The 14,857-nt window shown below is 30.3% G+C and overlaps 1 protein-coding gene across 1 annotated transcript in view; it reads left to right on the top strand.

Moving 5' to 3' along the window:
- LOC109601719 (probable G-protein coupled receptor Mth-like 1) overlaps positions 1-14,857 on the top strand; it is a 68,993-nt gene that overhangs the window by 44,186 nt on the left and 9,950 nt on the right. Inside the window, exon 4 of the mRNA XM_020017990.2 lies at positions 13,897-14,081. Within this exon, the coding sequence (XP_019873549.2) occupies positions 13,897-14,081 (185 nt within the window). The remainder of the gene's footprint in view (positions 1-13,896; positions 14,082-14,857) is intronic.

The following is a 14,857-nucleotide window of genomic DNA, read 5'->3' as shown; positions in this document are numbered from 1 at the left end:
TATGATATATTTTTGTAGATGGTTTAGGTATTTATACATATTGGATTAAATTTTAATACCTGTCGCCATCGTTTTATAGTTAGTTTGATGTCAATTCTGAGTATTGCGTTCAAAAATTTTTGCGAAAAATTCTTATCATAATTCATTTTCGGAATCGGTCAGTCTGAGTTATGTTCCTACTATTCAGATACTCAATTACGAATGGCAGTAGTGGTTGCTAATATAACGTAAAGCGTAAAAAAGTAGCCGCTATATAATTAGAAGGAGTCGTTTTATTCAATTCCCTGAATAGAGTGAAATCATGACCAATGACCGCATAATAATTTATTATCCCAATTGCTTACAACTAAAAAGTATGAATATATTTTAAAATATTTATAATAAATACTAAAAAACAATAGTATTTGAATTCTCAAAAAAGCGAAATAATTTTATACATTTTTATTAGTTTTTATAAATAGGGCTATTTTATTTAATTTATGCCTACCTGAGATAATAATTTGCAAAAACTAAGTTTTTTCAAGATTAAAGAAATATTTCTAAAAATATGAAATACTTATTATATAATCGACAGAAGTAAATATTTTGACATGGTACCATTGACCCTTTGTTACGTCTACCTGGGTTTTTTTTGGGGTTCTGGGCGGGGCTTAGCGAGAGCGGGTCGCAAGCGATTTTGTTTGGAAAGTGGTAATGCCATTCTGCTTATGACTGTACATTTTGTCTTTATATGGGCGACCACTTTTCGGACGCCTTAATTGGGTCAGTGCTGCTGTTGCGGGGCAATTTTTGGACGATTTCCAATTCGGAACGGATTCGCACCGTCGGATCGATTATACGGCTTGTTTATCATGAGCGTGAGTTTTTCTCTAATGATGCCAGTAACAGGTAGAGCGACGCTGCGAGATTTATTTATCTGGAGATCTGAACGTTAAGGTTACAAGCGGTAATTGTGGTAAATCGATGTGCACCTGCCATAAATAATCGGCCGATACTTAGAGTGACTCGCTTGGCAATTAGCATTATTTATTGGGGGATCTCGCGGCCAGGATATCTATAATTTCCGATATAAATAACGATCATTAGCATAAAAGTTAATGACTCGACCACCAACTGCACTCGGAGACGGGCATGGCCAGCCGAAAATGTCGACGGTTATCGTAAAATCGGAGATTTCAACGATTATGGTGCCGGGAACGTTCTTTGATGGTTTCATGGGAATTGACGTTAAATCGGTGGCGACGCCACGAAGTTTTGTTTTTTACTTGTTCCACTTTAACGATCTGGAAGTGCATAAAAACGTTGTTTGGTTTGGCTGGTTGTAAATGCTCCGTGTTCACCGCGACTTTCGTTTAGTTTTCTCTGCGTTTTGTTTTGTGGTTTCTGACTTTCGTTTTATTTATCCATCTGCTTTTTTGTCATCATTAAGTTTTATCAAAAAAGGGACAATTTTCACTCTGCTCTTTAATAGATTCCAGTTTCACCGGAAGTTGTATGAAGGTTCATTGTTAAATAAACCATTCAATTCTGGATCATTAAACGACGTTAAAGTACGTTTCTTAAGTTCTCAGAACTATCCAACCAACTCATTCTTTGGACCTGATTTTTGGAAACACATTATACATCTAACATGAATGGTTTATTTACCTGACTTAAAGTTCTTACCGTTAGACTTAGACTGCAGATGTGTCGGTGTTATTAAATATAAACCGCTAGTAAAATCACTCAAAACTGGATGTGACGGTTAAATTTTACGACACAAGGGACGACAGAACGGTAAAGAAAATTACGGCGTGAAACGACACTTGACAAATATGTGAAAATCCCACACATATAATTGGCATTAAAGTTCGTGGAACCGTCGAAGATAACGGTGAAGAAGGAGCAAGATAAGATTTATTTTATCATTTATCGAGATTCGTGTAATTATTATTGGTAATTATGTTGGTAATTATCGTGATACTTATGTTTTGTTGATTATCAATTGAGACTTATAACAGCATAAATCAAAAGTTAATATTTCTCTAAAATTCGTCTGAAGCACCTCCAGACATTTTTTCTACAAAAAAAATTAAATTAATTAAAATGCACCCAATATTTTTGTATACTAAATTACACCGTTAATTATTTTCAAAATTAATTTTATCCCATATATTTCGGACTACAATTTTAATCATTGAGAAAGTTCGAAGTTGGTTTGTGTAATTATTATTGATATTTATCTATAAAATTATGGTCATTTCATATTCAATACTGAATCACATTGTCAATTATTTTCAAAATTAATTTTATCCCACATATTTTGGGCCGTACTTTTAATTATTGGGAAAGCTTGAAGTTGGTTTGTGTAATTATTATTGGTAATTATCTTTCTAATTATTGTGATATTTATGTCTTGAACATTATTAATTTATAATTATTGTGATATTTATCCCTTGAACATTATTAATTTATAGTTAGATGAAGATAGCTCAAGAATATTATCGAAAATTCGTCGGAAAACCTTTTTCCCAAAAATTAAAATCAATTAAAACATATTAGTCATAAAAAAAAGTATATAAAGGAAACAAAAATTAAAAGACTGTTCCAAATATTTTTGTATACTGAATTACACTGTCAATTATTTCCAAAATTAATTTTATCCCACATATTTTGGGCCACAATTTTATTCATTGGGAAAGCTCGAAATTGGTTTGTGTAATTATTATTGGTAATTGTCTTTATATATATGGTGATATTTATGCCTTAATTATTATTAAATTATATTTAGATCAAGATAGATTAAGAATATTAATATTCTTTGAAAATTCGTATGAAAAACCTTCAAGCATAGCTTTTTTCGCCAAAATTAAAATCAATTAAAACATATTAATCATTAAAAAAGTATATAAAGTAAACAAAAATAAAAAGACAAATATTTTGGTTTACTGAATCTCACTGTGAATTATTTTCAAAATTAATTATATCCCACATATTTTGGGCCACAATTTTAATCACTCTGAAAGCTCGAAGTTAATTTGTGTAATTATTATTAGTAATTGTCTTAATAATTAAGTGATATTTATGCCTTGATCATTATTAATTTATAGTTGATGAAGATAGATTAAGAATATTAATATTCTTCGAAAATTTATCTGAAAAACCTCCAGACATAGCTTTTTCGCCAAAAACTGAAATCACTTAAAACATATTAGTCATTAAAACAGTATATGAAGTAAACAAAAATTAAAATACCAAATATTTCTGTATACTGAATTAATATTGATAATTGTCTTAATAATTATGGTGATATTTATGCCTTGATTATTATTAATTGATAATTAGATGAAGGTAGATAGATCCAGATTCTCCAGACATATCTTTTCTACTGAAAGAAAAATTATCCCATATATTTGGTTTAAAATTTGATTAGAATTGGGAAAGGTTAATCATTACTGATGATGTTATCCTTTTTTAATAAAATAGAAACTCTTTTCCTTGTTTTTTCTTATGGATAATTTTTTAAACTAGGTAGGATTACCAATTTTTCATAGCTGATTATCAAATTTCGTTAATTATCCAATATTTATTGGGTTTTTTAAAACTCTGTTATTTACAAGTCCATAATTTTAAGATGTTTGCACATCCTGGACCAGTTCTCAATTTACGAGTGTTATTATTTAAGGAAGTTACTGTTTGGGCTAAAATTGTTTAATATACTTATTAATTATCCTGTTTTTTTCTGCTAAATATTTATCCCCCCATCTATTTTAAGACCCAGATGTAAACAGGAATTTTTAATTATCCAAACAACGTCTATAATAAAAAAAATGATCTGGCCAGACCCGTAACCATTTCTCTGCGGTTGTAAATTTAAGGTAATCAAACGTCCAATTCATCCATTTAAGTACCAATAAAAACGGCGTACGTTTCTAAGAAACTCGAAAAAATGAATCACTATAGCATAACGTTTATTGTCAAATTAACTTCACAATAACAATATACATCGCACTCATCTCTTTTATTACGATTCACTCGGCCGACAGGCATTAAATTGTAAAGCCGGGCATAAAAAATTGCGGCGTTTCGGTATGGCACGCAACGCTGATTACCCCCAGGCCATTATCTTTTTTGAGAGGCATGAAATGAGATTTGTACGGCGCAAGATGCCGCAATCGGACAATGGTACTTCTGACAACAACCACGGGGGGAAAAAAAACTAGTTACGACTTTCATTACGGTCAAGCACAATAAAATTAGTGTTGCCCGATGAGACCGTTCCTCGAAAAAAAAATAATCACAATTATCGACGACCGGGAAGACACCGTCGACACGACAGAAGCGGGATTATAAATAATTGATGAGGGAGCCGGTCGGCGAATGCGAGAATGTCGCCTGGCAGGAATTAAGCGTTTTAATAGTGACGGACGATTAGGACACTTTCCCGGGCAAAAATGCGCACACCACACACGTGTGTGGTGGCATCGGATTAAAATATCACGCTTGGCGTAGCCCCTGAATGGTGTTATTTGTTGTTGGAAATCGGCCGCAAAAAGTTCTCCTCGCTCGTGTCACGTACGACGGACGGGGAAGAGCAGGGAGAATATTTATAGTCACATGGTAATGAGCAAGTTTTAATTCATTGTCCGCAAATCAAAAAAGGCGTCAAACTATCGGATGACCAGTTTGTCGTGGGTTATGTCAACATAAATTGACACAGATTCGTTTTTTAAACAATAAATGTTAAAAAATTGATAAAGAGGTGAGTTTTAATTCGTTGAACCATTCATCTGATCAAAAGGCGTCAAAGTACCGGGTGACCGGTTAGTCATGCGGTTATATCAACATAAATTGACACAGATTCGTTTTTTAAAGAGAAAGAAATAGTAAAAATGATAAAGAGTAATCTTTTAGGGAAGTCATTAGCCTTGTGTGTGTATGTGTGTACTAAGCGCCTTCCAATTTAGATAAGTGATTCAATGTAGGCTACCTCAGGTTTTATCTTGAACATACTTTTCTTAGTTTTGTTAGTTGTGATAAATTTTTAACTTAATGCTACTTACTATTTCAACATCTTGATTTAACGTAGATAAAACGAAAACAGAAGTTTCCAGATAGTACGTAGAAAAAGTGTAAGCAAAGTTTCCAACTAAGATATTTAAACAATTTTTACACCCTTTTCCTGATTCGTCTTAAAAAATACCAAAAATAATTTTTGTAATAATAATAAAAGCGTTTTATTTTCATGTCCAAACATTTTAGCTTTTTTCTGATTCTAGAATATAATTATAAACAATGGTTATAAAAATCTGTATTTCTTTGTTATAAATATTTAATTGTTTATTTTAAAAATTACAACAAATACAACTTAATTTTAAAAATTAAGGACATGATGACAAATAAATCACTAAAACAGTTAAATAAATCTATTTAAATTTTACTTTCCTATTACAATAAATTTTTAATTAACATTTGTTATTTTTATTTAAATTTATATTTTATTTTAAAAATATTTTTTTGAAAATAAACATTAAAACTTTTTTTCTGTAGTTTACGAACAAAAAATTCTTCTATTAAAAAAAAATGTATTAATTTATTGTTTCTGTTGTTGTTTATAAATTTCAAGTAAAAATTTGAATATTAAAGAATTTTAGATTCAAAATAGTAATTTTTAATTTCAAAATAATAATTATTATTGGTGTTAGTGAATTAGTGAATATGTTTTAATTTTATTTCTACAAATTTTAACTTTTTTTATAATGCCTAATTATAAATAGATCTAGTTTATTTTTATTATTACATTAAAATAAATTATTTGTTTATTGGTATTTATGTTTTAATTTTAGAATAATTATTTCTATACATTTTAAAACTCATTTATTCTTTCATTCTTTGAATACTAATTTAGAATATTCTAATATTTATGTAAATGACAAAAACTAAAATATTTCAAAACATGTATGTTTATCTTAAATTATATATAGTATTAAAAATTACAGTTATAAACTGTTATTTAATTTAATTTATTTAAAATTAAATTAATAAATATTTATTTAATTTAAATGAAAATTAATTTAAATGAACGAAAATTTAAATATTTTAATGATTATTAAAAATATTAAAACATTCTTTACATAAATCTTGAATGATTATAAACATTCAAAACAAAGTATGTTATTTATTCAATTATTCGTATATTCAGACATTCTTCAAATTTTTCTTTCAATTAATTTTACTTTAGAATATCTATTTAAATGACAAATATTCACATATTTCAAAAAATTTAAATGCTTATCTTAAATTATTATTTAGTATTAAGAAATTACTGAACTTAATTTATTTTATTTGAAATTAAATTAATATAAATATTTATTTATTCTAAATTTAATAAAAAATACCTTAAATTGGATATAATTTGAATATTTATTTAAATTAATTAATGTTTTCTTTATTAATTAAATTATTTATTTTAAAAAATATAAATACATCTCTATTTTTAAAATTGTGAAATTTAGTTTTTAATAATCAAACAGATAAAATATTTATTCTTTCATTTAATTATACTTATTATTTCAATATATATTTAAATGGCAAATATTCACATATTTCAAAGTATTTAAATACTCTATTTAATTAATTGAAACTCAATTAATATATATTTAATTATCCTGATTTTTTGAAAAATATTTAAATATATTAAATAATTGTTTAAATTAATAAAAAACTTAAAATATTTATTCATTTATTAACTTGAACTTTGAATATATATTTAAACGATATTTATAGAATTATCGTCACTTATTATTATTTTGTTTAAAAAAATAACAATAAACATCAGTATTTATTTTACAATTACAATATTTATATATAAGACGAAGGGTTGGAATATTTATTCGTTCATTTAATTGAATACCGAATATTTCGAATGTTAATATTAATGAATGAATATTATTATTAATTTTAAATTGTTATTTTTTGTTTATTTAAAACATTTATTTGTTCATTAAATTGGATATTATTATTCCATTATTAAATTTAAATGAATGAATACATTTAAACAATTATTTTTTTTTTTGTTATAAAATATGGAACAATTTATAATTTACAATTACAGTTTTTTATACATAAAATGAAGGATTGGAGTATTTATTCGTTTTAAATTCTAAATCTATCTAAATTATTCGAATATTAATATTAATGAATGAATATTATTGTTCGAATATCTGAATATTGAAGTTATCATTTTTTATAAATTTGACTGCCTCCACAAAATGCACTTTCGAAACCGAAAAGTTGGTGAGCGTGGATGCGTGTAAAAAAACGCCTCGCCTCCGACACGGACACGGATTCCGTGGCAAGAAAGCGTCGTGCATTGTGCAACCCGGACCCGTAAATAAATAAGCCGAAATGAGCGTGCCGCATCCGCGTCCAGAGAAAGTGAAGCCCGAATGTTCCATCTCGTCCAAGGTCGCCGGAGAGATACGCATCTTGGAAACGCCGACCAGACACATTCTACCGGTGTAATTACGTTAAAAATAGTCACTCAGGTGGTTCTGCGTTGGGTAATATTTATTAAAAGATGCCGCACGCTCGACGACGTAATGTATGCAGAAGTTTACACGAGTGTTATGCGTTCTAATGATGATTGGCCGCATGCATAATCGTTGCTGCGCCCGAAGAGACGGGGATTTTCTGTGATCACGGTGAAAATGGTGTATTGTGGTGCCGCTTTTGTGTTGATGCTGCGTTGTAATTATGTTTTAATGCTGTTATGATGTACGCTTTGGGGCGTTAGACGTTGGCCAAAGCTAGGATCAACAACTTCAGCACAAACAGCGACTTACAACTCCGGGCTGTTTTATATGTGCAGCAAATAAAACGACATATTAATAACATAATTGCTTATTATAAACCTTGTACCAGTAAGAGTGTGGCTGTTTACCATTTGGACAGTCGAGGCGGTTTTCAACAAACGCCCGTTTTATCACTGGACGATGTTGATACATTTATATCGTTTCAGTTTAAAAAGAACATTCTATAAATACGATACGAATCTTTTGCCATTAATCTCCGACTTAAATGGGTCAAAGTCGTCGACAAATCGTGGTACAAGCCGACGAAATTTGACTCTAGCTTACACTAATTTTTGTCCATCAACGAATACAATAAATCACAATAGTTTGATTTTAAAATCCTTCAACTACATCGACAACACAAACACTTCTTCTTCACTAGCACCACGGTGCTACGGCTTGGAATGCCGTGTAAACTTATTTATGTCGCATTTATGTACAAGCCTCGTTTATCCAGTAAATCACGGCGTTTTCCTGCTTTTGAACGTTTGTGTCTTCCCCCTGCTCATAATGGGAATTGCTGGCCTGTAATCTATCAATTTGGGGAACGGGAACCCCCAAATTGAGCTTAAGTGTAAATCAACCATTCACTTTGTCGTATATAAAAAACTGAATCACACCCCCATCGAGTTGAACATCAAAGCTAGGGGTGGGACTGATGAAAGAAACTAAATAGATCAGTGTCTCATAACGTTGGGGGGTTAGGGGTTAGTAACCTCCGCTTTATCTATCTATTCATTCGTACTGATGTTGCAAAATATTACTGATTCTTTAGATGCTTCAGATTTTTTAAATTCTTTAAATTCTTTAGACTCTTTAGATATTTAGATTCTTTAGATAATTTACATTCTTCAGATTCTTTAAATTATTTAGGTTATTTAGAATCATTAGATTCTTTAGATTTTTTAGATTCTTTAGATTCTATAGACAGTTTAGATTCTTTAGATTCATCAAATTTTTTAAATTTTTTATATTATTCAGATTCTTTAGATTCTTCAGATTTTTTAGATTCTTTAGATTCTTTAGATTCTTTAGATTCTTTAGATTATTTAGATTCTTTAGATTCTTTAGATTCTTTAGATTCTTTAGATTCTTTAGATTCTTTAGATTCTTTAGATTCATTAGATTCTTTAGATTCTTTAGATTCTTTAGATTCTTTAGATTCTTTAGATTCTTTAGATTCTTTAGATTCTTTAGATTCTTTAGATTCTTTAGATTCTTTAGATTCTTTAGATTCTTTAGATTCTTTAGATTCTTTAGATTCTTTAGATTCTTTATATTCTTTAGATTCTTTAGATTCTTTAGATTCTTTAGATTCTTTAGATTCTTTAGATTCTTTAGATTCTTTAGATTCTTTAGATTCTTTAGATTCTTTAGATTCTTTAGGTTCTTTAGATTTTTTAGATTCTTTAGATTCTATAGACAGTTTAGATTCTTTAGATTCATCAGATTTTTTATATTATTGAGATTCTTTAGATTTTTTAGATTCTTTAGATTCTTTAGATTCTTTAGATTCTTTAGATTCTTTAGATTCTTTAGATTTTTTAGATTCTTTAGGTTCTTTAGATTCTTTAGATTCTTTAGATTCTTTAGATTCTTTAGATTCTTTAGATTCTTTAGATTCTTTAGATTCTTTAGATTTTTTAGATTTTTTAGATTCTTTAGATTCCTTAGATCCTTTAGATTCTTTAGATTCATTAGATTCTTTAGATTCTTCAGATTTTTTAGATACATTAGATTCTTTAGATTCTTTAGATTCTTTAGATTATTTAGATTCTTTAGATTCTTTAGATTCTTTAGATTCTTTAGATTCTTTAGATTCTTTAGATTCTTTAGATTCTTTAGATTCTTTAGATTCTTTAGATTCTTTAGATTCTTTAGATTCTTTAGATTCTTTAGATTCATTAGATTCTTTAGATTCTTTAGATTCTTTAGATTCTTTAGATTCTTTAGATTCTTTAGATTCTTTAGATTCTTTAGTTTTTTAGTTTCTTTAGATTCCTCAAATTCCTTAGATTCCTTAGATTCCTTAGATTCCTTAGATTCTTTAGATTCTTTAGATTCTGTACACCAATGTAGTAAATCAATCACGTAGTATTTGTTTGAAAATGACCTAATTCACAATTGATGTGCATTCAACTCGTTAAAATTAAGGTTAACGACTTATTACTTTATTAATTAGCTGTGACTCACCTTCTTAACATTTATACACGGTTAATTAAATCTCGCCGAGATGGACCTGAGATTGCTGGAAGTGCACGTATCAGCATGCAAGACGTCTAGTTCGTCGACGAGGTATTGCATTTTAATATGCCAATTAGCGAGTATCAAGTTTATATTTTTTCTGCGAAGCCTTATTTCACTGACGGTGCTTAAAGGATTAAATGTTTTACTAGGGGGGTTTATAAACAACAAGGAGGATGTAGAATCTTAAGGAGCCACTTCTGAACCGTCTCACGCCAGATGAGTGCGTGCCTCGACAATAAAGACAAAAGGGGCACGTAATATAGTAATATTAATGGTTCACAGTCATTCTTTTGGCTTGCAGCGAGCGACAGTCGGCTGAATGGCTGCGCATAAATCCTGAAACCGTGTCTAAACATTCCTGTGCGACCTTTTCAACCTAACAAACGACTGAAACAATCAGTGGTGCACATCTGAAGGCACCGAACGCGAGTGCATTAATCAGATTAGACGTGCTCGAACAGTAGCTGGTGGCAAGTCTGGGCGCATTCATTTGAAGGCTCGCCGCTGAAAAGGGCCCCTTTCAGGCACACGGGGTAAGCGGCGATACAATGTCGCGATACGGAGGCGAAACGCCGAAAGCATCAAAGCGGACGCGGGTTTGTTGTGTGACACGGCCGACGACACGATTGAAGATTGTGGAATCTGGACGGGGTTCGATGATCAAACGGAAACCGCATGGGTTTTATGAAATGTTTTGTTCGCCTGAAGAGGTGCGAAAGAATTAACTGCTGAATGGTTTCAAAAGGCTTCTGGAGGAAACGAGAAACAGTAAATCTCACTTATAATGTACTTGCTGTTATAATGTATCAAATAAAAAGGTCCAGCCACTTATTAATGGCTATTAATTATAATATATATAACTTCTACTTAAAAGTACTTCGCCAGGCCAAATGAATACAAAAAATAATTTCTTGAGTACTTTTTCTTAACTACATTGTCATTTATAATACTTATTCTGATATTAAAAAATTTGTTAATAATCAAATTACTCAATAAGTAAGATTTTATTTTGGAACCTTTTAATAATTTTAAATTAATCATTTAAAGATTTAAGTTGAAAAAGTAAAAATTTTCTGTTTCTTCAATATTTATTCAAATATTTGTTTTAATAATTTTTTATTGTCAAAGATACTTGATACAGTAATTAATATATTTAAAAATTATTTTTTTTTTATAAATTGAAATTCCAAAAGAATTATAATTAAACAATTAAATTGTAAATGAAAATAATCTGTACATTATGTGAAATATGAAAGGCACTATTTCAAAAATTCTTCTGCCAAAAACTGATTGGTGGTAATTTTCTAGATTTAAGGTGATAAAGTAAAAATTTTTTGAGTTTCTTCATCATTTATTCAAATATTTTTTTTAACAATTTTTTTATGTCAAAATACTAAGATAATTGATACAGTAATTAATATATTTAAAAATTATTCTTTTCTATGAATTGAAATTCCAAAAGAATCATAATTAAATAATTAAATTGAAAATGAAAAAAATGTACAGATTCCACAAAATATGAAAGACACTGTTTGAAAAATTCTTCTGCCAAGAACTGATTGGTAATCTTCTAGATTTAAGGTGATAAAGTAAAAATTTTTTGAGTTTCTTCATCATTTATTCAAATATTTTTTTTAACAATTTTTTTATGTCAAAATACTAAGATAATTGATACAGTAATTAATATATTTAAAAATTATTCTTTTCTATGAATTGAAATTCCAAAAGAATCATAATTAAACAATTAAATTGACAATGAAAAAAATTTACAGATTCCACAAAATATGAAAGACACTGTTCCAAAAATTCTTCTGCCAAGAACTGATTGGTAATCTTCTAGATTTAAGGTGATAAAGTAAAAATTTTTGAGTTTCTTCATCATTTATTCAAATATTTGTTTTAACAATTTTTTATGTCAAAATACTAAGATACTTGATACAGTAAATAATATATATTAAAAAATTATTCTTTTTTATGAATTGAAATTCCAAAAGAATTAGAATTAAACAATTAAAGTGTAAATGAAAAAAATGTACAGATTCCACAAAATATGAAAGACACAACTTCAAAATTTCTTCTGCCAAAATTTGAGTATACCAACTTTACCAAGTAAGAATTTTTTGAGATTATTCAAATATTTTCTAAATATTAAGATAATTGATATGATTGATATATAAATAGTTTTTTAGTTATTAATTTTTATCCAAAAATGACAAAGTAACTAATTAAAATGTCTGTAAAGCCACCAATTTTGATGCTGAAATTTTTGGCATACACAGTAACCAAGGATGATCCCATAAGGAGCCATTATTAGTACCCATTATTAGTATTAGTAAAATTATAACAAATGTTATTTTATTCAAAACACCATCTACATTTTAGCATAATTAAATTGAATATTAAAAAACCTTTCGATTAAATTAGGTGGAACATGTAAAATGATTTAGTATCTTTAACATATATTTAAATATTTGAATATACATTTATTTAAACGAATTAAGTTAAGATAAACTTTAAATTCATTGAAATATTTGGATATAAATGGATATTCGAATAATTCAATTAAACAAACGAAAATTCGTATTACAAAAACTAAAAATATAGTAATTTATATGTGTGTAATAATTAAGTCAACAATGAACAAATATTGGGCAAAATAAATTTTTACTATTAGTCACAAGATTAATATCGATTGTACCGTTACTTTCTAATAATATTGTTACGACTTGATGCAATAATAAACAAACAGTTTCATATTCAAATTACAAATATTTGCGAAGTACTAAGACCGACGTATTATAACAGCATTGTTAATTTATCGGTTCAATTAGATAGCCGATAAAATCGTTTATTATTTTCGTATTATAAAACAATTAAGAACAAGTCTTTATGCAGCATTCATCACGTAGCTTACCACGAGTAAAACAACATCAAACAAGGGAGCAGTCGACCAACTCATTATTTATGTTCAGCACACAGCCTCCCTCTGTCAACGAGCCAATAATAATGAGAAAAATGAGGTACAATATACCCACTGGTTGTTGATCGAGGCCAGATGAAAGAATTTCGTGGCATTCAATAATAACCCCGACTTCACGCTCAATGCAGGGGAAGTACGGTGCATCTGGGCTTGAGATGCTGTGGAATTTCCATGAAGGGACCGGTCTGTCTTAATATGGGATGTAGTCATTAAATTTTACCGAGCCTGGTGCGTCGATTCGATATCCTTTTTCTGGGGTTTACGGCCCTCCTCGGCTATATTGCATCCGGGATAATTAACGGGTTTTACTGTTACATTGGATGCGACACAAAAAATAGTGAGGCCAACTCCAGCTTTATGATTTATGTACGTCTTTAAGTGACCATCAAACCTTTAAAAATAAACCGACCGTAATATATTGGACGCCACAAAAATACCAACGTCTCTTCGGCTTTACGTCTCAATCCGTTTCAAAGTTTACGGCCCCACGCTGCACCGTTTTTCGGCAATTCTTCCGGGTTACCGATTGCGACACCATCCTTCGGGCGTGACTTTGAACGGCTGCCAAGTCGCCACCAATAAAGCACAATCGGTCCGTTTTCGCAGACGGAATGCACACGGCAGCGGGGTCGTTAACTTCCAGGCCGGGAACGCGGATTTCCTATTCCCGTGCCAAATTATGGCTATATTTACGTGGAAATTAAACGTTTTATGCATCCTTTTGCTCCGCAACGGCCGCATCATTATAAAGATTTGCTTCGTTACTACTTTATGGGTGCACGTTGATGACTTCGACTTTTATTTCTATAAATAACAATCCGCTATTTTCTTTCGCAGGGACTTGAGACCGCAAAGCACGGAGAAGAGCCAGGAGCGTCTGCGGCTGAGGCTCTATCATCTCTACGCCTGGGGCGTGCCGTTCGTGATTACGTTTACGGCGGTGGTGCTGGATTTGGTTCCGCGGGACGAAGACAGCACCTTCATCAGGCCCAATTTTGGACAGACGACGTGCTGGTTTGGTGGTGAGTAACTGAGTTTTTAATTGCCGTGTCTGACTTGTTTTGCGCTGGAATGGTGCTGAGCTGAAGTTGAATAATAAAACATTACGTTCGACGAATATTCCCAGGACGGTGATGATCCCAGAGTTGTTGAGTTGTTTGTAAATAGTCGGAGAAACAGTAGAAGACGTTTATAACCGGGGAAGTGCAGCATTATATCATTATGTAAGCATGAGTAATCATCAAGGTGTTTTGATTTCTTAGAACCTATCGAGTGAACGCTTTTATAGTTCCAGCTACACCTAAATGTTTAAGACAACGGTTGCTACATAAATTTTCCCGACAAACACTTTTCTCTTGGCTCACTGTTCAAAAACTATTAAACGAGTCCGCCTTCATTGTATTTTGGAACAGGAACGCCAGTCTGTGTTCCCTCTCATAAACAAACCGAAATTTATTCAAGTTGCCCCAATAAATCAGTGACATGTCCTTCATAAAAGCATCTTTCAGCATCGGTAATAAAAGTTTATCCGTCCAAATTAAACTTGATGGGTTTAGTGAGCAATAAAAACGTTTTTGACGCATTTGAGTGAGCAACTTTGTCTTCGGCCATTTCGTGGGTTAGCAAAATTTTATGTGAGTTGGTGGATAGTTGTTGTCGAACCCGTTTTACAATTTTATCGCGAAATCCCTAAACGGTTCGTCATCCTGATGTTTATGTTAAACCACTGTGAATCGTTCCATCTACAGAAAGTGCAATGATCTTGTACGTGTTTATGTAGGCAGACAAGTCCTTAGCT

The sequence above is a fragment of the Aethina tumida genome, chromosome 5, assembly GCF_024364675.1.
Source record: "Aethina tumida isolate Nest 87 chromosome 5, icAetTumi1.1, whole genome shotgun sequence".
NCBI classification, from domain to species: domain Eukaryota; kingdom Metazoa; phylum Arthropoda; class Insecta; order Coleoptera; family Nitidulidae; genus Aethina; species Aethina tumida.
The sequence above is the reverse complement of the archived record's forward strand: the minus strand, read 5'-3'. Positions and strand labels throughout refer to the sequence as shown.